Here is a 27,953-nt window from a genome sequence, read left to right as displayed (position 1 = left end):
TTTAGCAATTGCATCTGCACGTAGGGTTTCGGAATTGGGAGCTCTGTCTTGCCGGGAACCAAATCTGGTTTTTCATGAGGACAGAGCGGTATTAAGAACCCTCCCTTCTTTCGTTCCAAAAGTAGTTTCGGCTTTTCATCTGAACCAGGAAATTGTAGTTCCGGTCTTTTCATCTACTTCCCATTCTGATCAACAGTCTATGGAAAAGTTAGATGTGCTTAGGGCTCTCCGCATTTATGTCAAAAGAACTTCTCAGATTAGATGTACAGATTCTCTGTTTGTGCTTTATGATTCTAACAAAAGAGGATGGGCAGCCTCAATACAGTCCATTGCAAGATGGATTACGGCAACCATTAAGCAAGCTTACATAAAGGCTAACCGTCCTGTGCCAGAGAGACTTACGGGCCATTCCACCAGATCGGTAGGGGCGTCATGGGCAGCGAGAAATGGGGCTTCTGCAGACCAGTTTTGCGGGGCAGCCACCTGGTCCTCTGTCCACACCTTTACAAAATTTTATCAGTTTAATGTTTTTGCATCAGCTGATGCAAATTTCGCTCGTAGTGCTCTACGAGCGGGGCTTTCAGAGTGATCCCACCCTTAGGGGGCTGCTTTAGAACGTCCCCATGGTAAGCAGTGTCCCCCAGACTGGATGAAAGAGATAAGAGGATTTATGTACTTACGTTAAATCTGTTTCTCTGATTCCGCCTGGGGGACACTGCGATCCCTCCCTTCTGCTTTTCCTCTGTGTGCTCTTGTTTGATTGGCCTTTTCCTCCTTGGGCTTTTTAATTAACTGAACAGGAAGAGGCAGGGGGATTGTAGAGGGGAGGGGTCTGTCAGCAGTGCTAAACTTAACTAGCTAGGTGCCAACTCCCGTTCTCCCCTCCACAACCCATGGTAAGCAGTGTCCCCCAGACGGAATCAGAGAAACAGATTTAACGTAAGTACATAAATCCTCTTTTAAATTCAGTGTGTGTGTTTTTACCGATATGTATTATTGTGAACTACATGTTCCAGGGGAAACTTTCTGGCGCTTTTAGTTCAAGTTCTGCCATTCCCAAGTAGTAGTGGCTGCCAGGGCTTAGTTCCACAATAATATTTAATCCTTTTTGATTATACACTATTACCCTGGTATCTACCACCAACCACCCAAGCCAGATAGAGCCCTAGTGCTGTTCAGCATGGGGCCAGTATACGCTGAAAGGGCACCCACACGTTTTTGGCAGGCCCCATTTCCCTAGGGAAATCCATCCCATGTGCCCAGCCTGGCGTAGCTTTGACTTAGAGGGTGTCCACATACTGTTTGTGGGCCTTAATTTCCCTGGGAATCGTACCCTGTCCTGACCAGGCATGTTCTCATTATGACAGGTAGACCTCACACTGTTACAGCGTGCCGTTATGCTGGTGGCCACTTTTGCAGAGGGACCAAACGCTCGTTCTTCTCTTGTTCTAGCAGTAACCAGCACTTTTACTTATTAGGGGAGAAGCCACATTGCCTTATTTTTTTGGTTGTATTATTTATTTATTTATTCGTGGTTTTTTTTGTTTTTTTTAAACACAATGATATGGCAGTCATCATAATCAAGTTGTTGCTGATGACTGTTGTAGCTTTGCTCTGACCGCATCAAGATATGCTCAGAGAGTATGTTGCCATCCGCATATTTACCATGTATTTTAAGCTGCATGTGTTGAACTAAAAATACAAACATAAGGCTGCAATTTTTCGACCATAGATGCTATGTGTAGACCACAAAATTGTGGCTTACTCTAAATCAGCCTCTTAGGGCTAGATTTACTAAGCTGCGGGTTTGAAAAAGTGGGGATGTTGCCTATAGCAATTAATCAGATTCTAGCTGTCATTTTGTAGAAGGTACTAAATAAATGAAAGCTAGAATCTGATTGGTTGCTATAGGCAACATCCCCACTTTTTCAAACCCGCAGCTTAGTAAATCTAGCCCCTAATGTCCAATATTGCAAAATGATAAAATGTCCATTCAATGATTTTGATATAAATAAACTATAAACTGTGCGTTGCTTGCATCTCAACATCATCCTGATAGTTTGTCTTGATGCTTATCTTCCCTAATCTCTAACAATTGTTTTTGTGATTGGGGATATCTTTAAATGACAGGGTTTACTCTCCGTAGAGAGTGTTGAAGTCGTATAATTGGATGAACGAAAGTATATTGGTTTAATATTGTTTAGCCATGCAAATGCGATCCGTACGCCACGTAACACGTGGCGTGGTGCGTTCGCACGGTAAAATACCCACGCACACACTCGCATTACAACATTTAGTTATTTATATAATTTCATATTGGTTCTGTTACACTGTAATTCAGGAGCAGATAGTATTTGGTTTATTATCAGTCTATATATATATATATATATATATATATATATATATATATATATATATATATATATATATATATATATATATATATATATATATATATATGTATATATATGTATATATGTATGTATGTGTATATATATGTATGTATGTGTATATATATATATGTATGTATGTGTGTATATATATATATGTATGTATGTGTGTATATATATATATGTATGTATGTGTATATATATATATGTATGTATGTGTATATATATATATGTATGTATGTGTGTGTATATATATATATATATATATATATATATATATATATATATATATATATATATATATATATATATATATAGTGATTATATGTACATTGTAGTGTTATTAAAGGTTTAGGTTATAGGAAAGGTGTCATGCCTGATATCATATTGATCCCCTAATCATCAGCAGCTGTCCGGTGCAGTCGGCGAAGAGATTGCACATTGCATACTTTAGTTATTGATATTAGGGAATAATCCTTTGTACGATGCTGGCTATGAAAGGAGCAGACCCCCTGGAGAGACGACCCCCACCTTTGGATTCCTTAGATTGAATCAACCTATGATCTGTTTACACTGGACCCACCCAACGTCTGGACCTATAGAAACAATCTACGTCATCTCTATTGTTTAAGTGTAACACTGTACTGTATATAATCATAGCTGCACACACCCTGGCCCTCAGTCAACTCTGACACAGTATTCTAACAGATATACTGTCCACCGGGTCCCGTGGGTGCGCAGCGTGCGCAAGCGATTGCATTGGTATGTACTTATCTTTTGGTATTGGCTGTACTGTACTTTATCATAATATAATAATGTATTGAATTGTTGACTATTTACATCTACTATAATAAATCACTTTGTGCTTTGGAAACACATACAATTGAGTGGGCAATGCTTATTTTAAAACGATATAATTACTTTAATAAGAGTTTCTGTTTTGAAAATACTGTAACTAATTCCAATGCATTAATTTTCTCAAAGAGCATTATGGAAATGATCACTTTGTTTCTTTCTCCAGCTGATAGACTGCAGTATGGCTGTCCAGGAGGAGCCCAAGGAGCCGTCAGTGTCCTCTGTTCTGCCCTGGATCATTCTACATCAAATCATTCAGTATGAGGAGGAGACGTTCCGCTCTATGCAGCAGCACTCCGACCATAAAGAAGGTAAGCAATAAAGTGCTCTTTTAGGTATTCTGTCATGCAGGCCTGTAAACTCATTTACTAGTTCAGGCAAAATACCATTTAAATGCAATTCATACTAAATTCCTGCTATTACATTACATTCGCAGAGCTAACAAGCAATAGAGCAGAAGCCTTATAGCAGGATCACCAGCTGTTTTGTATGTCATTGCTTCCTATGTATTTTTGCTGAGTTAATATTGTAAATCCATCAGCATATGTATAAGTAAGAATTTGGCTGTTCAGAGAGGAAAAACAATATCCAGACAATTAAAGTCGAACTATCAAAAAATATCTGAGATTGATTGGAATTTATTATTATCTATAAAGATGACACATATGTTCAAATCTAATACTGATAGATCTAGATCTATATTCTTGCTTTTTGAGCATGTTTTGTTGGACATCCATTTGTTGGAAGAGTAGTGGTGTTTAATTTTCTGAATTTATACTGTCTACCTTACCGTGTATTAATAAATGCCAAAGTCTTCAATGATTCTGTAACATTTTCCATGGATCATGAGTGTCAATCTTTGAGGTTCTCGAAAATCTAAAGGGTTCCCAAATTTGCTTCCCTTACTGTACCTAAAAAAGGCTGTGTCTATCTGCATTAAAAATTTTGTTTCTTTCTTCTTATTTTAGGAAACTCGTCCGCTCCAATGCTCCCGTCATCTCTTATGCTCCTAAACACAGCCCATGAGTACTTGGGCAGAAGGTCATGGTGTTGCAACTCAGACGGAGCCCTTCTCAAATTTTATGTGAGTTATTTGTCTTATTATCATCCTTTATTTATAAAGTACCAACATATTACACAATGGTGTTCATTGAGGAAAACATGAAACCAATAAATAACATAAAAGGACATGAAAAAAGGTAAAGATAGCCCTGTCCAATTATAGATAGTTCATACAATTTAATAGATATTTAAGATTATGTTCTGTTATGTCTGTTTTATTGCTGGAGGTCTCATTTATAAAATTGGGAATTCTGAAATGAAATGGAGTACAATGCTTATAGCTGAAGCGAAGTCTGGAATGTAATTAAACTACAAATAACTTAATTTCTCTCATTTGTATTTGCACACAAGCCACATATCTTATTTAAGTACTTTCAAGTCCTCTGGTTTCTTTTACACAATCACACAACTTTTGCTTGCGTTATACTCCTCGTTGTGTTACCAGCTTCTGTAGTTCTGTTATCAGTAATCCTCCATCCTCCATCCTCCATTCTCCGTTTGGCAATCTGATGACTCAGACCAACAATGAGCTTGAATACCAAAAGGGCAGCGCGATTGTCCTCTAACTCGTCTATATCATCATCATCATCACCATTTATTTATATAACGCCACTAATTCCGCAGCGCTGTACAGAGAACTCCCTCACATCAGTCCCTGTCCCATTGGAGCTTACAGTCTAAATTCCCTAACACACATGCAGACACACAGAGACAGACAAACACAGAAAGACTAGGGTCAATTTGTTAGCAGCCAATTAACCTACTATATAAATAGTATAGATACAAGTTATGGAAAATGTTCAAAGTAATTTACATATTATAATTTTATTTTATCATCACAACAATTATATATTTTTAAAAATGCAGCTTTATAATATGTTAGTCACATGAGATACGCTCAGTATATAAGACATTATAATTATTATCCCACAGTCTCCAACTTATGTGTCCATGTTCTTGCTGGGGGGTAACAGTGTAGGAAAAAGCGGAAACTGGGTTTCCTTAGGTGTATAAATTGTCACATACAGGAGAAGGCTTTTTTGTAAGCTGTCTGTGGAGGAATAGATCTGTGTTTTAGGAGCAAGAATGTCCCATAATTGTGCAAACTGCTACTACGAAATATATTTATATCGATGTTTTAGTGATGGAAGACAATGGCGCAGCCCTTTTGTCTGTTTTACAGCTGCTGCTTTCTATATATCCAGAACGAGAACCTCCTTTTTATTACTTTAGCTTGTCTTGATTATGTATTCTCCTGCCCTGTACAACTTTCTTGATGTAACAGCTCTTAAATGTTGTGCCTTTTTCTCAGTCATTCATTTGTAAACTTGCCTGATGAAGGGGCCTCTGTGCTCTGAAAACTAGCAAATATAGTAATTTTTTTGGGTTAGCCAATAAAGGGTTGACTCCTCAGGGGTTTATGAATTGTGTGGTAGCAAAAAAGGCACTGGGACAGAGCAGAATTTTAAAAGCACCACCATATGGCAGCAGCACTCCTCAACACTGATGAAGTAAAGAAGCAGCAGCCCATGCACCACTTCCTGCTGTGTCCTCTACTCACACACCAAAGGGAAAGTGCTGTCCCCCTCTCTTGCCCCCTACTTGGCAGTTTTTGATAGCCAGTGATAGATCTAGAATTCTGACCCAAATTTGCCTGTGATGTCAAGTATATCTGGAAGCGCTTCAATCAGCTGGAGAGAATTGACACTGGCCAAGTTCTGTATACAAGGAATATTCTCTGATTTATTGATACAAAGATACAAGTTTTTATAGCCTACTGAATGAATGAATCCTACGTCATAAGCATACAATAGTTTATACCATTAGTCTATGAGAAGCGCTACTGATTAGCTTTCTCACGTATTCTTGAGGTGTTTATTTTCTCCCCCTTCTAAGGACACATGAGCCTATTATTTTTATCTCAAGGGGAGCTGGAGGTTTTATCTCCTGTGCTATGTCCAACATCAAGGGCACAACTCCCATACTACGAGCTGAATATGAAGCTACTTATTGTTCTTATATCTTGATACATTCTTTAGGTGTTCTCTATGTTAGCTTAACCTCAAGGCCATAGGCTTACATCTTGTAAAACTGCAAATCAGCAGAAAAATGAATAATCTCTTTTAGCAAATAATATTTCTATGCAAGTTACAATTAATTACTGAACAAAGGCTTTATGAGGACTTAACAAAAAATCATATTTAACACCAGCAAGAAGAGATTAACCCAAAGTCAATAAAGCCCAAAGCACACGTTAACTGTGCTGGAAGAACGATTGTGTTAAATGGGAGTTACAGTCTAAGAGTGTCATGAGTCAGACACACGCTCGGCTTCTGTTTAAGCAGGAGATTGGATTCACACGCAGCTTTGTTATATGGATGCCATATCACAGGAGTGTTATGTATTGGAAGCCCGACAGCAGTGGTAACTATAGGAAATTTATATGTGGACGCTGATGATTGTATTTGATTATCCTTTTATATATCATTATCTGGGTTGTATACGTTGTAATGCCAAAAGCACCTGGGATTAGACCCGAAGTACAGGCCCGCACCGGAGCTCCTCCACCGCAGACTTCATTCCTTGCAGTCACAGATATAAAGCACTCCTCGCCGACCGGACAGCCATAACTGAGCCCAGAACACTCCTGGGAGCCCAACTATTGAGTGGGTGCCCTTCTTGTGCATGTGGGTGTAGAGAAAACAGATATTATCACAGATACTTTAGGGAGAGTAAACGCAGAGCGTCCTACTCCATGCCCAGTCAAGCCACGCCCCCCACTTCCCCATCTCTAGTCTATATCAGGGCATTCAGTTTTTAGAAGTGTCTTTGGTACAGGAGTTTATAACATCGGCACATTGCCTGTTTTGAACATCAGTTATTGTTTGCAGGAAAGGAAATTCCTTTGGTCAGGCTTTGTCAGACACCTTAAGGGGCGATTCAATGATATGTGAGTTTCCTCACACGTTAATTTTCAACATGGAATGTACAAAGAGTATTTCCGTTACAATACCTCCTGGTGCAATCAAGAATGAGTTGAATTGAGCCCTATTTTCAAACGTGATCATTACTGTGGTCTTGTATTTGAATTATTATCTGTATCTGCTACACGGAAAAATGGGTGGGGTACGAATTTACGGAGCTGTTATAAACGACAGGCAGTCGGATGACAAAAAATTCACGAAACTCACTTGCCCGACTCCTAATAAATGCTCTGACCTTAAGAATGACAAAACAAGACCCCGACTGTGTTAAGAAATCACGAGCATCAGTAATAACGGCAGGCTGTTTTCACATCATTTTAAATTGCGACCTCTAGATCAGTATTTTTAAAGCGGCAATGCCGGGTCCCTAACACTAACCTTATTCCTAACCATAACCCTAAGTCTAACACTTAGCTCCGATGAGAAGTGGCTTTGCCGCTTTAAAAATAGTGATATAGAGGTCACAATTGAAAATTGCGTGAAAACAGGCTGCTGTTATTACTGGTGCTTGTGATTTCTTACCTCACTGTTGGGGACTTGTTTTGTCATTGTTAATGTCAGTCAGGATTTATTAGGAGTCGGGCAAGTGAGCTTCGTGTATTTTTGTTTGTAGTAGTCACTGTCGGTGTTATCAGCACCGTTAAAGTGACTACCACTGGGAAAAATAACGTGCAAGGCAAGTTACATCTAATTGGATCACAGCATAAATGACAAAGGAGGGAGACCCTGGTCTCGCCCTCCACTGTCCACTTCTCAATTGTTTTCCTGTCTCCACCGTTGCCTCCCGCCGGAACATTCTAGGGAGAGCAGTGAAGCAGCCAGCAGGGTTATAAAGAAGGTGGATTGTGCCTCAGCGGTTTGATGTTTTCTGTGTTACCTACTTTTCAAGACTTTTTTAGCCTAATGCATTAAAGAACGAACTTCATACCTTTTCTCTACAGATCGGAGGGCTTCGAGAGTTCCCTGTGTAACCTTATCCTCTATGGGAGAAAATCCAGTGAACATTTCAGCATGTGAATGATAGGAAATTCACATCATTTGAAAGATTGAATAGCAAAATATAAGGTTCCAGAGCATATAAAATGTGTGGCCACTCAATATGGCATAGGAATAGGCATGACTAACGGAACAGCACTTAATAGTAGTATTTTTGCCATTATTGAGGACTGAAGATAAACCATAGGTTAACGTTTCAAGCCATATATACAGTGAAATCTTCTGTGTATACACAAATGTTCCCGCTGATGTTATGGCACAATCGCTACTGTGACACTGGAGAGTGACAAAAAAAACAACGAGGCGATGTGTCCTCCCTCAACGCAGATACAAAGGTGTCATGTAACACACAAAATAGTGCATTTGTCAATAAACCTCATGGTTGGGAGCCAATTTTTTTTTATATAATTCAAAATATCAGTGCAGGAAGGTATTTTTATTTTATTTTTTTTAGTTTGTATCCATAGTTTTCTTTTCCGACTGATCTATTTTTCCAATTTCTTGACCCGCAGTCCTGGCTTGGCTACATTAAACTGATGGCTACCACTTGTAGTGGAGGTGTCCGAGAATAGGAGGGGGCATCAAGTTTAAACTTCAGTCTATAGTTTTGTCCTGCCTCCCAGTTGTGAACGAATAAACAACCCAAGGGTGAAAAAATATATTTATTCCGTTATATTGCACCCCACTCTGAGTGACGAGTTCACACACTTTTGACCTTTACTGTTTGCAATATGAGACGAAACAGCACCCTCTTGTGGATGTACGTACTTTTCAATAAAGAAATGCATTTTTTTTTCAGTATGTCATATGAACCATCTTTACCATTACAAGTGTTTTTTATTCTTCCTTATATCTCAATAATTGCAAATTTATGCAGAAGAGGAGAAAAGAAAAAGGAAATCTAGTAAAGGCAAAAGTGGTGAACTCATTAGTCATTCGGAGTGGGGTGCAATATTAAAAAATATATGATTTTTCACAATTTGTTGCAGTTATTTAAATCAGTGTATGTCTAACATTAAGTAATATTTAGAGATTCACTATTAATAGGGTGTTAATTTGGGCTACAGTTGAATACAAGTAGAAGGTGCTGGTGCATTTTGGTTACTAAATACTACATTATATTATAATTTTTGTTTATATTTGAGTAGATAAACAACTTGAACGAACTGCAGGGTTGATATTATCCAAAGAGGATAAAAAAATAGAATTTGTTTTACTTACCGTAAAATCCCTTTCTCGTAGCCCATTGTGGGACACTGCTAGATATGGCTGTATAGTAGTTGGTCCAAGGAGTCAAAGGCACTTAAACAAAAAGTTGTGAGTGTAGCTACACCCCTACTATACCCCTCCTAGAGGAATGAGAATCCAGTTTATGCATAACAAAGCCCAAAGGAGCAGAGAAAAATAAGTTAAGCACAACAAACAATCATAGTCAACTCAGCATACAACACAGAGCAATGGTGGGCTTCACAATGAGAAAGTGATTTTACGGTGAGGAAAAAACAAGAAAAAGTACTAGACATAGGGTCATACTAAAGCTACCCTTAAGGGATGAATTGCTCTGACACGGCTACACACAAAACCTTGCGCTCAAAGCTGGCATACTGGGATTGAAAGCCTTGCAATCTGTAGAATTTGACAAAAGTGTGGACAGATGACCACGTGTCCAACTTTTTGGCTGAAACTCCATGATGCGGTCTTCAGAAAGGGCCCACAACCCTTGTCGAATCAGCTGATGAGCCACCTGGCACCGACCTAGCTGACCTCACATATGCCATTTTGATGTTAGAAATGATCCAACGACCTAAAGACACTTTAGAGGCTGGCCAACCGCACTTGTGCGCCTCATGCAACACAAACAAATCATTGGTTTTGCTGTATTGTCTACATAGCACTTAAAGGCCCAGGCCACATCCAGTAACAAGGACTGATCCAAAGACGGTGAACGCGGGAAAAAAGGCAGGTACCATAATCTCCTGTTTCAAATGGAAGCAAGAGAAAACTTTTGAAATGAAGGAGGCAAAGCACCAAGCCCTATCCTTATGAAAACTTGGAAGAGGGAAACACAAGATAACGCCCCCAACTCAGACACTCGGCATGCCAAAGACACTGCCAACAGAAAACCATCTTCCAGGTAAGATGCCTAAGAACCACCGAGTCTAAAGGTTCAAACAGACCAAAGCTTAAAGAATCAAATTCAGATCCTATGGCTCAACCGGATGCGCAAACAGAGAGAGAGAACTTGAAGCACCCCCTGTAAAAAGGTGTGAACCTCCGGCAAGACAGCCAACTTGCGCTGGACGAAAATTTTTAGCGATGAAACTTGCAAATTCAAAGAAGATAAACACAAGCCCGTCAAGACCTGCTTGAAGGAAGGCGAACAAGTTGAAACTAGAGGCGTGTGAATGATTTGCCTTACAACAAAGAACATATGCCTTTCAGATTCGATGGTAGTTTGCAGCTGAAAAACGCTTCCTGGCGTTAATCATAGTTTTCACCACAAACGTGAAAAACCCCTTTGCATGGTGAATTATGATTTCAATAGCCACGCGGTCAAAGCCAGCCGACTTAATGAGTGGCAGCGAAGAGGACCTTGTGTGAGTAAGTGTTGGCAAAGAGGCAATGTGAATGGAGGTTCTATTGCCATCCCGATAAGATCCGAGTAGCGAGCTCGGCGAGACCAATCTGACCATGATGGCTGTCACATGTTCTCTTTTCAACTTCTTGAGAACCCTCTGAAGCATAGGAAATGGAAGAAATAGGTAAACTAAATGAAATCGCCAAGGGATCACCATGACATTCACGAAATCTGCGGTGGGATCCCGGGATTTTGCGCAGAATTGGAGCAACTTGAAATTCAAACAGGACACCATCAGATCTATTTCTGGGCGACCCCAATGTTGGACTAGGAGGTCGAATATATCCTTGTGCAGGGACCATTCTCCTTAATGGACCTTGTTGCGACTGAGATATTCGGCCTCCCAGTTTTATACCACTGGGATGAAGATTGCCGAGATTAGGTCGTTCCGCCCACAACATTATCCTGGATGATTCTTTCATTGTCCTGGCACTGTGGATAGTTCAGGTATGCAACCCTTGTTGCATTGATCGACTGGACTCTCAGTGACTCTCCCTGCAGAAAGCTTTGTGCCTGGACGAAAATGTTGTAAATCGCTTTAAGCTCCAGCACATTGATGGAGAGCAGCGCTTCCTGGGGGTACCACAAATCTTGATACCGAAGAGTTGCAACGAGCCCTCCCCATCCTGTTAAACTGGCATCCGTGGTCAACCGTGTACACTCCCATGTTCAACCACCAAGTGACGGACTGGTGCACAAGTGTGGACCGTCTGATCGTCCGTTTGTCCAAGTGGAGACTGGATTTCGACTAGACTGATCAGACTTTGTCCTCCGAGATGAACACCCTCTGGCACTTGGTGTCGAAATCAAGACCTAAAAAGTGCATCCTCTAACCTGGAGTCAAGGAGGGTTTTGGAAAATTGATGACTCGACCATGTGCCTGTTAGTTGAGGGTCTTTAAATTTAGAATTGCCCTGAAGGAGCCATCTGGTTTTGAGACTAGGAAAAGGTTGGAGTAAAACCCCAAATGTCTTTCTGATGGAGGGACTGGAATAATAACCCCAGAATTCAGTAGATTCTGGATTGCCGCTCTGAGTGCTCTGTGCCGTAGACCGCAGGTTGGAAGCGCTGTGGTGAAAAACGGCAGTGAGGGAAGTGGAGGAGGACTATTAGATTAACAGTCCCCTTGACCCAGGAGTCAGGGGATGATTCCTACCACTTGTCCTGAAACAACATTAGACAAGCTCCCACCACATTCCTGTGGATGGGGGTCACGTCCTTCTGAGACCGACTCGGTCGGCTTAGGGTTTATTCATCTTGAAGGCCCCCGGCCTCTTCAGAATCCATCCCTTGTGGGAGCAGAATGATCTCATGCAGGTGGTCCTCTAGATCTGCTGAAGAGGCGAAGGGGCCGAAACCTGAGCTGTTTTGGTGTGGCCTGAGTAACTGGCAAAAAGGGGCTTTTTCCTCCTGTGACTTCAAGTATTAATTGGTCCAAACGTGCTCCAAAAAAGAAAATCAAATGGCAAGGCTTTAAGGGTACACTTGAAATCCGCGTCTGCGGACCAAGACCAAAGCCACAAGGAGCGCCTGGCTGCTAAAATTAGGGCTTGGATGTAACCGATATAATATCCAAGGATCAGAAACCGCTATGGTGTCATCTGTCAGGACAGACAAGTCAGGTAAAACATCACGTACACCCTTGGTTAACCATTCAGCCCAGGCTTCAATGCCCTTATTTATCCAGGCTGTGGACATACCCGGCCTAAAAGTAGTGCCAGCCGCTTCATAAGTCACAAATCACATTTTTGTCCGTAGCGTCTTTAAGTGAAACTCTCCCGGGAGTAGTCGTTCTAGTCAACCGGACTACTGGTGGGTCCACTTTTGGAATAGCTTCCCGTTTCTCAGATTCTTCTGCCGGGAGAGGGTAAAGAGATCTGAACTTTCCTGGCATATGAAAGCGTGGGTCAGGCTTTTTCCATTCCTCTGAAATCACATCCAGTAGTTTGGGATGAAGGGTAAACAAATAACCTGTTTCATCTGCCTCTTAAAGAGCAAGTAACCAGCTGTGCATGAGATCTCTGGGTTTGCAAAATCGAAATCTGGTAGACCCCTAACACCAAACAATCCACGCCATGGACAGTGGATGATTCTTCCACGTTACATGAATCCTCTTCCCAGGGCCATAACTAGGGCTGTGCGACAGGGGGGACCGCCCAGGGCCCAACGCTGAAGGGGGGGCGCAATTTAGGAATATTTTAGGTTCATTTGGTTGAAATTGAGGGCTAGGGGGGCGGCATTTGTCTTTCTCGCCCCAGGCGCTAGAATTCTCAGTTACGGCTCTGCCTCTTCCCCAGTGTCTCTGGGAATTTCGCCCTCTTCCTCGGATGAGAGGCTCGAAGTGGAGTCTAGTAGCCTAGGCTCCTATGAGATCTGAGGCTTGTGTGATGTTTTTTGTTCTATGCAAACAATACAAACATATATCAAGTGTGTCAGTTATTCAGGATTACTATTCAGAATAGCTGTACTTAAATATTAAAAAGGGTCCAGTGATTTATATATAAAATGGCTGGTGACCCTATTCTTTTTTAAATAGCCTTTGCATGTAACTGTTCATATACAAAATATATCAAACCTATCTAAAGATATATAGCAATTTTTCTGTAAAAACTGGGCACAAAAAACGAGGCTCAGACACACACTCTCGCATACTGACAAGGAGCAGAAAGCCGTGTCTTAGGACACTAAAAACCTGTCCTGTGATGGACGAGCACAGCTGGGTTCGCAGCTACACTGGAGAGGAAAATGGCGCTTCTTGCCAATATCCCTGCCAGGAAGAAGAGGAGTATACAGAGCCTCTCCTTCCTATGCCAATAATGGTGGAACAGAAGTCTGTGTATCATGCAGATTCCGTTACGGAGATCTTGCTGTGGTAGCTTCATTGTCCCCCTTCTGTCCGGCAATGCCCATTTCATAGGGGGGAGGGGGGTGCGACTACAGCACATGTCAGAAGGCCTGCTGTGGTAGCCGCTTTCAGTGCTGCGTGTGTGCCGGTGCTGACAGCCTGCTACCGTCTCCTGCACTGACTGCAGGAGACCTGTTGAAAAGTAAAACATAGAGTAAAGGAATGGACCGCATTGCTGGGGAATAGCTGTCAGACTACTCGCCCCAGGTGGAAGAAGGCAGCAGTCTGTCCAACCCCCTGGGAGGCATCCCGGAGTCCAGCATATTGGTCCCCCATTGTAAAAATAAAGAAAAGTAATAAAATCTATAAAAATAAAAAAATCCAGGGCAGGATCCCTGAAAAACGTGCCCGACTCCTGATGCACTAAAACTAAACTGGATACTCCTTCCCCTGGGAGGGGTATAATAGGGTTAGAGCTACACTCTCAAGTTTTTGTTTAAGTGTCTTTGACTCCTTGGAACACCTACTATATTCCTATGTCTACCAGTGCCCCCCAGTAGGACGTAATAAAAAAGATATTTGGGGATATATTCAACATATATATGTAAGCTTTGGCTGTATTAATGGTTAAAGGGGAGAATTCAATTATCTGCGATGTGCTGGGGAGTCACTCTGGCACTCTGTGATGTTCAAATACCTGTAGTGTGCTGCTTGATTCAGGGTGGAATTTGATCTGTATTTAGGATGGAGATTGTAGCTTTGTACAAACTTTACTAACCCCAATATTTTCTAGACTTCTATATTATGCTGTGGCATTCCCACTGAAGGCGTGTTGGCTGAAGTAGTACCTGGAAAAATATAATATTCATGTCTGAACGCAAATGACACTTACAACTTAAAGGTGGAAAGGGGTGGGAAGCGGTGGACAAACGTAGGCAATGTGCAGTAAGGGCGTTCCAACATAGATGTGACCAATTCAAATCATAGGTTTCTCTAAAGTACGTTTTTTTTTTTAACCTTAACACTTGCAGCAGTTACACTGCAGGTGTAAGTGCTGATGGATGGTGACGACTGTCACGTCATTGTCTTTCTCTTGAAAACTATAGGTATGTGTCCCACTAGATAGCAAAGAACTTTGGTATGCAAGTAAGAGAGAATATAAAAACATGTTGTATGTACAGTATGCATTAAGAACATCCTGATTATTAATGATTATAGTGTTGTTAATTTTATTTTATGCATTTTTTTATTTTCTAGTGTCCTGATGGAACTTTATATTGCAGATGATTGTGTATCCTGTAATGTGTTCTGTCTGAGTGTTTGTTTATATTTGATTACGGTCAGAACTACACTCAAGTTCAGTTCTCGATTTATAAACGCAAGTTGTGTGCAGTTTGCGTCTGAACAGGAATCGGGCCCATTGTGTATTCCGTGGAGCATACTTACCTGGGTTTTATTTTTAAAGGGTTTTGCAATTTGGTCAAAGAGTGTCTATTGTTTCTGGTAATTTTGCTTAATCTGTCTTTTATCCAGACGACTGGTGTTTAGAGCCTTAGATGTTCGTTACCATCTCTGATGCTTGTGAACAGCAGCGAAATGAGGGAAATGTTGCATCTAAAAGAGAGACTATCATAGGGTCTTGTCATTGACCTCTGCCTGTTTTTTACGCTGTCTGTCTCATAAATTTCAGATTACATGACCCACTTCAAACTTTCTTTGTTAAATGACTGTGAATTAGGAGGATCCTTTGTCCAGGCAATGTCCTCTAATCCATTAATCGAATCTAGCTATTCTTTCCTGTCCTGTAGAGGGCTTTGTTTTGATCTCTGCTTGCTTTAGGTAATGTTTTGTCTTGGGATCTATAATCATGCAGTCTATCAGAGTAAAAGATGACTTGCAGACACAAGTAGATTTAACTGGCGTCAGGCCTGTTTATTACACCCCTTGAAACACAGCAACAGTGCGGCACAAAACAAAATCTTTGCACCTTAGTGACTGTTAAACAATCAGAATCTTAACTACCACTCAGTGACATCTCTATACCAGCATAATGAAAATATATAATTTAATGCAATTGGAAACAGTATACCCTTTGCTGAAAACGTTTGGGCCTTCTCTTTTTTTTTTTTTTTCTTCTTGCTGTATGTGGAATAGAAGACTCTTTAATAAGCCTAGTCTCAGTTTTAAATAGCAGCTTTTTCCTTTTCCAATTGACCAAGTGCGTGCACCTACCTGAGGAATCCTTGCCAAGTCAGGCTCAAGCAAATCCTGGTCTGATTTCCTACTTGTTTGCTACAGTCTTACCTGGAAGAAGTATCAGTACAGCTGTTCCACCCCAGGATATCATAACAGCACTGTGTAACATAACGCATACTAGTAAATATTTTTGTTTTCCATTACTAGGGGTAAAGGCTACAAAATATTTGTTGCCCAAATTATCTGCCTTCCACAACAGAACCTAATACACTCTACATTTATTTCCTTGTCCCCCAACGTTTAGCAAGAGATATCAGGTTTTTATATACACTCTTCGTATGTTGTAAAGGTTTCCAATTTTCGCCCCAAGATCTTTTCTTGGTTGGGTTGTATCGTTCTCTTGTTCTTTCTTTCTTTCTTTCTTTCTTTCTTTCTTTCTTTCTTTCTTTCTTTCTTTCTTTCTTTCTTTCTTTCTTTCTTTCTTTCTTTCTTTCTTTCTTTCTTTCTTTCTATTCTGACACAATACTGAACTAGCTAGTTAGTTGAGTAAGTAAAGAATGAATACTTTCTTAAAACTTTAGTATTCAGTCTGTTAGTGGTGTGCCCTATACTTTTTGGTACTTCTGTACCTATGTGAGAAAATGAAGAATTTTTCATTAATATAAAAATCCTTAAAATGTGACTATACTAGATATTGATCTCATATGTAACCTTGTTATCTAATCGAATATAACCTTTTTAATTTTACATTTTTGTCTCTTACTGGCTTCCTGCACTTTCCTTCTGTAGATAAACAGGTCTCTTGTGTACATAAAAAAGAAGGTTTTAAGAGAAAGAGAGCGCATTCGGGTCCTTGAGCACCAAATATAACAGACAATTTCACTCCACCAAACACATCCCAAAAAGCGTTTGTATACAAAAATTCTCTCACTTAAAGGGCACTCCGTGGGTTCCCTTCTTTATGACCCCAAAAATTGCACAGAGATTTTGCGACTGCTATGCGTCCCTCTAAGATTTACATCCGACAATAGATGACCCAACCTTGCTTACGGAAAATATTAAGAGTTATCTCCGCTCATGTCAATTGCCTCAAACTCAGTAGAACGCAATTAGCGTCCCCAACCTAGAAGTCACGTCAGAGGAAGTCTCTGATGTTATCAAAGCATTAAAACGCCAGTCCGCTCCTGGCACTGATGGGTTCACTGCTATACACTATAGTCTGCTGATCAACTGATCCCCATACTCACAGGGTTGTTCAACTCGATTTTACAGGGAGGAAAATTTGACAAGGCCATCACTGAAGTGGGAATTGTGTTTATACCCAAAACAGATCGAGATCCAACCGAGACAAGTAGTCATAGACCCATATCCCTTAATGTAGATTTAAAGCTTTTTTCAAAAATACTAGCAAATAGATTGGGTACTGTCCTCCCCTCATTAATTCATCCTGATCAGGTTGGTTTTGTACATGGTAGGCAGGCTTCCGACAATACCAGAAGGATAATCAACCTAATCCATGCAGCTAACAGTACCTCTCTTCCTGCTCTAGTGGTCGCATTAGATGCCGAAAAGGCCTTTGATAGAGTTGTTTGGCCTTTCATGCAGCATACACTGATGAGCATGGGGATGCAAGGGGCTTTTTGTAGAGGGATATAAGTCCTCTATCATAATCCTACAGCCTCAGTATTAGCTAATGGACACACCGCCCCCCCCCCCCCCCTTAACATAAACAACGGGACCCGCCAGGGATGCCCCCTACTTTTCGCTCTCATTATGGAACCCCTAGCAGCGAAAATTACAAATAATCCTGCAATCACAGGCATCCCCACAAGCTCAAGACATCATAAAATCGCTCTATATGCCGATGATGTTATATTAACAATATCTAAACCTCACATCTCTCTACCTAACCTCTTTAAAGAAATATCTGACTATAGTTCTCTATCAAACTATGAAATAAATGCAGATTAATCTGAAATACTATACCTCAATATTTCCCCATCAGACTGTCCAATCTCTCAAAGCTAATTATAATTTTTGTTGGCAACATAAAATGATAAAGTATCTCAGGGTTTACCTAACAAAAAATTATTAGCACAATGGAATAAACTTCTCATCTCCTGGATTGGCCTCTGTGAAATGAATGTCTTGCCCAGTACTTTACTTGTGGCAAACACTTTCAAGCCAAGTTCCCACACATATACTTAAACACCTACAACAAATGCTTTCCAGATTTATTTGGGCTGGACGTAGAACTTGGGTAAGAACGCAAATTCTTTCTAAACATCAAACTGTTGGAGGTCTAGGCCTCCCAAACATTTAAAACTGCTATCAAGCAACGCACATGTCCCAATGTATTCTATGTATTCTTTGGCACTCTCCCCCCTATCGCTGAGTTTGGACCTTTATTGAGTCATATATGCTACAACTATACTCTCCTTATTCACTGCTCTGGATCCCGCCCCAACACAGGACCAGACGCTTAGCTCAAATCCCTACAGCACGATTTTCCATTTCCATATGGGACCAGGTAACCCGGACCTATAAACTTCGACCCAAATACCCGTTGTTAGTCCCACTTTGGAACAATAAAAACTTTGTGCCAGGCCTGGAGCATAAAATGTTCCACGATTAGACTTCACATAATTTAGCTTTTATATGGGATCTAGCTCCGATGAAATTTTTCCCTGTATTCTTGGATCTCCAAGCACGATTAGGTTTGCCACACAAAATATTCTATCAATACCTCCAAATCAGACAATTTTATCGTTCTGTACAGACACCTCTCGCATCGGACCTGTGCTCGCCCCACAATCTCTGTGTCGCAATTCTACCACTAGAAGGGGCCTAATATCTACTCTATATCAACTGATTAAAAACTACAATCTACCAAACAAAGATCCTCATGATATAGCCTGGGAGCAGGACACAGGGTAGACTCTGATTCCTAAAAAAATTGTAAAAAATTAGATCTAATTTAGCTAAGTCATCAATTTCAGTTAGAATAAAGGAAAATTCCTTCAAATTTTACTATAGATGGTATTTAGTCCCCTCCCATTTACATACTATATTTCCTAATTCCACAGACCGATATTGGAGAGGATGTGGATTACGTGGTACCCTGCTGCACGTGTGGTGGAGTTGTCCAAAAATACAACCCTATTCGCGTCAAATTCATACCCTTATTCTATTACTCAGATTAAAATGCCTGACTCCCCGTTATATTCTCTTCTTCCTAGGCCGCTCCCAGACACCACTCAACATATACAAAAACTTACAAAGCATATCTTAAACGCAGCTAAATGTTTAATAGCTGCGTCTTGGAAAAACACCTCCTCCCACACTTCCTGCCACTATCAACAAAATTTGATCAGTGTATCAAATGGAAAGCATATCAGCTTTTCTTAATGATACCCCAGTAAATTTCCAAAACACATGGGCTCTCTGGACAAGTCATTATGAAGCCGAACCTTCACTAACAACCGTTTGACATCCTCTTGTTGCTGTAACTCCTAAATGAGATCATCAGATTTGGTGACTTATACCTCACCCCTTCAGGTATACACGATACCTACATACCCTTCTGCATTCCTGAATATCACTGCATTCGTTCCTCAACATTACTTTATCATTCCAAATATAAAAGACCTCCAACATCTCCCTGTCATTTCTCCTCTACCCTTTTCTACCCCTGTTTGTCTCCCTTAAAATACATGAACCTGCTGTAGTAACTAACATACCTACTTTCTTGTAACAAATCAGAGCTTCCGTCAATGTTTATTGCCTTCTTTATTGTCAATTCACTCTGTCAATAACATATGATATGTATTTTATGTATTTTATATTTATATATTGACTTGTAAAAATTCATAAAATATTTTGTTTTAGGGAAAAAAAGTTTTAGATTTTGCATATATTAATGAAATGTTTATATGAGAATATAGTAGATCGGACACAAGCATTTTAGTCAAGTTACTGAGTAATGTTTTTGTTTTTATATCCGTATAGGTACGTGTCCTGCAGAAAGAGCTAGCTATGTCCTCCAAGGAAGATACCCATCCCTTCAAGGAGGAATTAGAGACGGCCCTGGAGCAGTGCTTCTACTGCCTGTACGGTCATCCCAGCAAGAAGAGCAAGGCTCGCTATCTAGAAGAGCATTCTGTACAACAGGTGACTGCACACATTGAACAGCATGGATTGCTGCCAGAAAGGTCTAAGATAAAGGCCTCTGTAGCAAAGGATTGGTTAGAGATAATTGGCACAATTTTCTTTATATGTCATTGAAAAAATATTGTTAAGCTTATCTTTTTTTCATTAGACTAAGTGCTTTTTGTTGCAGTGTTGAAGTTGTTTTAGTGATATTGGCTTATCCCAGACACCCCCCCCCCACCCAATGTATAACATGAGAAAATTATTTTACAGTTTATCCAACAATATGTTCTCATATATAATATTCATGTGGATATTCCAAATTGCTCTGGGTGTCAGGACTGTCTTCACAAAGCTTGTCCGCATGACATATGGTATTATATTTTGCATTTGGTACGGATACTGAACAGATTTGGCTAACAATCCCTTGCTCTGCAGGTGAAGCTTCTCTGGGAGGATGCACTTATTTTGTTTGAGTACTTCAAGCCAAAGACACTTCCGGAATTTGATAGCTACAAAACAAGCACAGTCTCTGCAGACCTGGCTAATCTACTGAAGAAGATATGCAGCGTACTCCCTCCCTCTGATAAACCTAAACTGAGCATGGAGAGTGTGTCTGCCTACATTGAAGGCACAAGCAACAAGGTACATAAACTTATAAACCCACTAGTTACATTTGTGTAATTGTCACAGTATTGAGGAACAATCTCAATGGTTGTGTTTTTGTTATCATGTATATTGTAATTTTATTGAGCTTTTTAGACTTTTTAAAACATAATTTCAGTTCAATTACTGACATTCAGTACATTTGTTTCAGGTGCCATTACTTCCAGAGGGAGCAGAGAACTCCCCTGCAGTGCTGAGTGAGTTATTTTATCTTCTCGCAGACTATCACTTTAAAAACAAGGAACAGACCAAGGCTATTAAATTCTACATGCACGACATCTGCATCTGTCCCAACAGGTGCGTCTAAACCTTGGCACTGTGTGTGGCTTAACCATCTCTGAATTTTATTTTATAGTGGCTATCAATGGTTTAATGTTTTTTTGGAGGCTTGATGGCAGAGGAGGGATCTAAAGTACCGCAAGAACTGGCCCAGCCTCTTCAAGGCATCTTAGAGCCATCTTATTAGTTTCAGCGTTTAGAGAATCTTGTCTTCCAGCAAGAATACTGTTTACTGTAAGGTGTTGAATAATAGTTTTAAATAAAAATAAAAAATCATATGCTGAGCAGGAACCGAGCTGGATTTTTAGTTGATGAGCCACCTTTGAGACTCTGTGGTCTAGGCCATTACCTGAGTATAACCCTAGAGTAGAGTCGAAGATCCTGCTTTGACTAACGAGTCATCGAAATAAGGAATGAGTGTCACACCTCTGGATCTTAAGAGCCGCCATCACTGATATGATTTTTATAAAAACTCTATGCTCTTGCTAGACCAAAAGGCAGAGCTTTAAATTGATAATGTTGAGACTGGACTGCAAATCTGAAGGGGCACAGTGACACCCCAGATTAGAGCATGCAAGTATGCGTCCCAGATGTCCATGGATACCAGCAATTCGTTTTACTCTGTCATTTATCACAAGTCGAAATAATATGAAAAAGAGCTCCTCCCCCTGTTGCCTGATGGATAATTTTATCCAGCTCGGAACCAAAGAGGACATTACCTGCGAACAGAAGTGACTCCAGATAAGATCAGCATCCAAGATTGCATCATTGATGTACCCTGGATGCCTTCTGGATTAATTGTGACCTTGGTTTGTCAGAGTGTAAGCCTTTTAAAAGCTGTTCTGACCACTTGCCAACCACTTAACCTATGCCGAAGCTAGAATGGGTCTAAAAGAGGCCCCAGCAGCAATTTAAATGGACTTCAAAATGGTTTCGCATTTTCTATCTGAACCTTTTTTAAGCGTGGCTGCATTAACAATAGGAATGGTTGTTGTTTTAAACAACCACGGTATCGAGCCATCCACTTATGGTGGAGATTTCCATTTTTCCCTATACTCTTCTCAGTATTCTGCTCTCATTAAGTCATCAGTCCCTTGTTTTATGGAGGAATCGTCTTTAAAATATGAAGATTCCTCTTTAACTGGACCAGAGCATTGTTATGACATTTGCTCGGTCTAGCAGAAGTGGAGGATTCTAAACTAAGACAACTACTGACTTGGCCGGACGCTGGGTCCAAATCAGCTACTCTGCGGAGACGGGCAGGAGCCTGACTAAAGATTTTCATAGTCCCTGATTCTGTACCTGAAAAATTGGGAGGGGGTGTGGAAACCAAGAGAACTGAGGGAACACTCTTCTTGCTCAGCATTGATTTGTAAGTTGAGCCCTGCAATTGAGTTGGCAAATGATTTAGACTAGGAAGGTTACACCTGGACAGCTATACCATCTATGTGCGAACTCTGCCTCACAGGAAGCCCAAAGGGTGGCCGCCCCAAATTTAATACCTTTAATACTGGGTTTAGATGCTGTTTTCCAGCCCTGGTGTCGGTAATAGAGATGAACTACTCTGTCTGCACAGCAGGGGAGAGGAGTCTGCAGTTCACACAGCCGCTGCTCCTGGACTGTGGTCTGTGCAAATATGCTGTATGCAGATCCCCTTTCAAGAGCTATGTACAGCAGAATGAGGAACAGTAGGTGCAAGAACCCCCTCCCCCGTTCCAAACACTGGCACACTGAAGCTGTCTGACAGCCATGTTGCTGTCACTGGCAGCAACAGAATTTAAGAAAATAAAGAAAATGTATAAAAATAGAGCTGCCTTATACAGGAAAAATTGCCCTGTTACCTGAAGGCAGAAAAATACTGACTTGCTCATGGCTTGGGGATATATAGAGGGATGAACTCAAACTTCAGTGAAGATTTCCTTAAATTGACCAAGCTCCTGCACAAACCACTTTACACCATGGTTCCTTTGTCCCCCAGTGGATACTTAAAAAGAAGAAAAGAGTAAAACAGAGACCAAAGTCCTTTTTTTATTCTCTTTATCTATGTATTTATGTTTGCACATATGTTCAGTGCTTTAAGTATGACATACCGGCACTACTTCGCCTCACTTCGCCCCACCTTACAGACAGTCAGGGCTGGCAGAACGCGGGATAAGCAAAGCGTGGTGCGCCATGCCTGAGAGGCGCTCCGCTTCACTTACTTTACACGCTTGTCCACCAGTCAAGTAAATACATACTCAGGGCCGGAAGTGGCATGCTCCTCCCTGCTCCCTTCTTGCTGACTGTTGGGCGTGCCGTCACGTCCCAACACTGTCATTGAGGAGTGGCACAGAGAGGAGCCGGCACACTGAAAAGTAGTCAGAAGGTGAGGAGAAGAAGACTGAAGAAAAGAAGGTCATAGAAAGATAAGAAAGGAACGGAGGGAGGCATAGTGTGATGAAGGAGTCTGCAGTGTGATGAAGGAGTCTGCAGTGTGATGCCAGGGGGGGGGGAGGAGCACGGTGTGATGCAAGGGGGAGGGGGGGAGCACTGTGTGATGCCAGGAGGAGGGAGGGGGGCACTGTGTGATGCCAGGGGGAGGGGGGGGGGGAGCACGGTGTGATGCCGGGATTGGGGGGGGGAAGCACGGTGTGATGCCAGGGGAAGGGGAGCACAGTATAATGCCAGGGCGGAGGGAGCACAGTATGATGCCAGGGGAGAGGGAGCACAGTGTGATGAAGGGTCAAAAGTATAATGAAGGAGGGAGTTAAAATTGTGATGGAGAAGAGGGCAAAAGAGTAAATTCACTAATGAGAGGGAATAATAGGAGCAGGAACAAGGATAGAAAGAGGATCAAGGAGTAAAAGAGGAGCGTGAGGAGCAGGGAGAGAGGGGGATATCTACAATGATGATAGGGGCACATATAAACAGATAAGGGAAAGATAAAGGGTAACATGGAAGATATAAGCAAGCAATTTTGAAACGTTTTATTATAATATGGCGATATGAGGGAAAATGTAAGCGCACAAAGGAGACACAGACGAAAGGTAATTTGACACAGGAGAGGTGGGGGACACAGGGTGGGTAGCCTTGCATTATTTAGTATGTTTTATATTATGCTATGTAGTGTTAAAATGCACCTAAAATTAATTTCACTGTATCAAAACCCCTAAACCTTCGGGAGGGCCTAGGCTACCCCAGGACGTTCATTTCAAAGTGACAGTTCCATACCAGCACTTATAAATTTCCACTTTGACCACTGCATATGTTTCTCTATTATTTGTTACTTTTCTGTCACCAAACCTTTTTCTCTACTACTTGCCCATGCTTTCTTTGTGCCCTGCAGGTTTGACTCCTGGGCTGGCATGGCCCTGGCAAGAGCAAGCCGAATCCAGGACAAGCTGAACTCAAATGAATTGAAGAATGATGGCCCCATATGGAAACACTCCACTCCTGTCCTAAACTGCTTTAAGCGAGCACTGGAGATTGATGCCTCCAACCTATCCTTATGGATTGAGTATGGCGCAATGTCTTACACTCTCCACTCTTTTGCTTCCCGCCAGCTTAAGCAATGGTTCAAGGAGCTGCCACCAGAAGTTGTGGGGCAGGTAAGTGTCTTCATTACGTCATGAGAAAAGTGTTAGTAGCTCTTAATGCACACAATGATCCCTCTAATAACATTAATCCAAGCAGGGAAATGGGTATGGTAAAGAGATCCATCACTTAAAATACGTGTTTGGACAATAAGGCAAATACATGTCCCTACCTAATTTGCAAGGTTGGTTAGGCACTTTACGGTAGATTCTATTTAGTGGAAGCTGAATTTTCTGAAAGTAAAAGGCCTCTCTTCAGGGAGTGGGCATATTGCACAGTCTTGTATACATGTCCATCGCCACCACTGCCTCATCTGCTGATGCTACTTGCTTTGAAAGCTCCTGCAGCTTTTTACACTGACTATTTTAAGATACATTGTTGTCAGTTGTCGAAAAGTTGCTGGGACTGTGCTGGAATGCATGTCTCTATACAGAGCCTTTCGAAAGAGAGAAGGCCTTACAATCTCAGCATATTGAGGTACAGTTTGTTACATATTCTTTCTAGCAATGTGTATCTAAGTATCAAAATGGGGACTTTGAAAAGTGAAAACCCTATGGGGGGTATTTAATTGACCACGAGATTTTTTTTTTAGACCGCTTTAAAATGACTTAACGCTGTTTTTTTTTTATCATTTTTGAGCGGGTTAACTTTACCCACGATTCAATTCCATTTTTAGCGCTCTGTTTTTTCATGAAACGGTCCTCTGGCGGTCCATTAGAAGGTCTATTGAGAGTATAGGTTGTGCGAGAGGCAGCCGCGTTTAAAAGATATTCAATTGTTTTTTAACGCGGCGCATTAAACAGGCCAATATGCTGTTTTATCTCGCACTTCTTTGGAGTGTGTCAAAACTAAAAAACCTTTGAAAACTAATTGAAAGTACTATTGAAAAAACTATTTAAAAAACTATTTGAAAGAAAGTACTGTAATGTAGATATTATCAACTAGAATGGTTGTGTAATGCAATTTAAAGTATGCATTCCATTCCTTTTTTTTGTGTTTTATACATGACCGCGATAAAACTCCCCTAAAAACTCGCAAACACAATGATTAACGCGCGGGGGCAGCGTTCCCTCTTTTTCAATTGAATTGCACGAGTTTTCATGCTGCATTAACTAAAAACGGTCGCTATAGCAGTTAAAAACCCACGTGGGATTTTTTTATTTATTTATATTTTTTTTAAAAAAAAATTACCGCAGCGGGAAAAAATTTAATCTCGCGGTCAGTTGAATACACCCCTATGTGTCTAATACATTTAATTCTAAAGTGGACATGTCCTTTCAAGTGCTCTCGTTTGATTGCAGTAGTACAATTTTTAGCATCCTTAGAACTCTTGTTGAATTACACTTCAGGCAGTATACAACATGTACAAAATAAGGACTTTATTAGCTGCTTTTGCAAAAATATAGGACGCCTATTTTTTATGCACCTTGTTTGTGTTTTTGTAAGACAGCCTTTATAGATAATTCTTTAATCAGATAACTTTCCATATTCCATCTTATTTAATAAAGTGTTAAGCTGACCACTAACCATGGGATTTTGGTAGGCTTGGACCAGATAGGCATGACATTGCTCTACATATAAGCACCAACATCGTTGTGACGTTTCAAAATCTAGTCATATTTTAACCATTCAACCTGGAAAATGTGATCAGCCAATGATTACTTCAGAATGTACAGGGTTTCTGAAGATGTCTTCATTTGACTTAACCATTGACTAACCACATCTGGCCAAAATGTGGCCATCTGGTTGCTTGGGGATCCACCATGTTGTTCTGTGATTTGTCAGCATTTGCTATAGATATATATTTTTTGCAAGTATTAACTTATGGTTTTGTCCTAAAGGTAATTTAATTCAATGTCTTGCTATGGATATGATCCTACACAATATGTTAATATTGTACTTAACACCATGGTTATCGTGACCCTATTTGCAGTTGAAGGAGCGTCGGGATAGCATGCTTGAGACGGCTAGACAGTGCTTCACTTCTGCTTCCCGCTGTGAGGGTGATGGGGATGAAGAAGAATGGTTGATTCACTATATGTTAGGAAAAATCTGTGAAAAACAAAAGGTGGCTCCAGAGCTTTATCTGCAACACTACAAGCGGGCAGCACACTACCTGCACGAAGAAGCTGCCCGTTACCCTAAGAAGATTCATTATCATAATCCTCCAGAACTGGCCATGGAGGCTTTAGAGGTAACATCCACATTCTAAACCCTAAACCTATTAAAGCAACGTCAGTCATTCTTTGTCCAGGTATGAGAAAAAAAACTGTCTTGTATCCATGTTTTAAAGTGTATTAGCAAGTCCATGTTTATTCACCCTGAACACAGTGAGTTATATCAACAGATCCTTGTGTTCATCTATAATAAGAGGGTTTCGATTTTAAAAGTATGCTTTTCTTGTATATTAAAATGTCTATGTGAAGGGGATGACTTATCCTTGACTCATGTCATTAACTAAGCTATTTGTATAATCATAGGACATCATCATCATCAGCTATTTATATAGCGCCACTAATTCCGCAGTGCTGTACAGAGAACTTACTCACATCAGTCCCTGCCCCATTGGTGCTTACAGTCTAAATTCCCTAACACACACACACACACACACACACACACACACACAGAGACAGACAGACTAGGGTCAATTTGAAAGCAGCCAATTAACCCACTAGTATGTTTTTGGAGTGTGGTAGTAAACCGGAGCGCAAACATGGAGAGAACATACAAACTCCAAACAGATAAGGCCATGGTGAGGAATCAAACTCATGACCCCAGTGCTTTCAGACAGAAGTGCTAACCACTAAGCCACCCTGCTTAAATTAAACTGTTAACTTAGATTCAAATATTCAACAAATTTTGGAAGGGGAGATATTTTAAGTTCTACAACCAGCATACATTTTAAGACTGTGGGTGGTGCATGGTACAGGTTTATTTACTGGAACATGCTTGGTAAACCATTAGTAAAAGAAAAGGGGTTGAACATTTCTTGTTCAGAAACTATGAATCCTCTGTTTCTAAACCTCTTACATGTTGTCTCCATTAGGTATATTTCCGTCTACATGCTTCTGTCCTGAAGCTGCTGGAAAAGAATGACCAGGAACTAGATTCCAAAATGTTATTCAACGTCATGAAGGAAGCTTCAGAAGGACCATTTGCCAAGGGAGAGGAGAAAAATGCACCCAAATCTGCTGAGAAGTATGTTGTATGTCAGTGTTTCCTTCACATACATATTTACCATGTGCCAGTCTTTGTAGTGTAGTCCTAGTGTCCATGTTATACTGTAAAATGCTCCTCATTTCTTGATATATTTTTTTAGC

At 40.7% G+C, this 27,953-nt stretch overlaps 1 protein-coding gene across 5 annotated transcripts in view; it reads left to right on the top strand.

Moving 5' to 3' along the window:
* The window catches only part of CABIN1 (calcineurin binding protein 1), a 126,849-nt gene that overhangs the window by 41,104 nt on the left and 57,792 nt on the right, over window positions 1-27,953 (top strand). For all 5 annotated transcript variants that reach the window (XM_075215644.1, XM_075215664.1, XM_075215635.1 and 2 more), the window contains exons 18-25: window positions 3,412-3,556; window positions 4,214-4,329; window positions 19,975-20,136; window positions 20,554-20,760; window positions 20,933-21,078; window positions 24,386-24,647; window positions 26,567-26,827; window positions 27,680-27,831. In XM_075215644.1, the coding sequence (XP_075071745.1) occupies window positions 3,412-3,556; window positions 4,214-4,329; window positions 19,975-20,136; window positions 20,554-20,760; window positions 20,933-21,078; window positions 24,386-24,647; window positions 26,567-26,827; window positions 27,680-27,831 (1,451 nt within the window). The remainder of the gene's footprint in view (window positions 1-3,411; window positions 3,557-4,213; window positions 4,330-19,974; window positions 20,137-20,553; window positions 20,761-20,932; window positions 21,079-24,385; window positions 24,648-26,566; window positions 26,828-27,679; window positions 27,832-27,953) is intronic.

The sequence above is a fragment of the Mixophyes fleayi genome, chromosome 1 (assembly GCF_038048845.1).
Source record: "Mixophyes fleayi isolate aMixFle1 chromosome 1, aMixFle1.hap1, whole genome shotgun sequence".
NCBI lineage: Eukaryota > Metazoa > Chordata > Amphibia > Anura > Limnodynastidae > Mixophyes > Mixophyes fleayi.
This window is presented reverse-complemented; position numbering and strand designations above follow the sequence as displayed.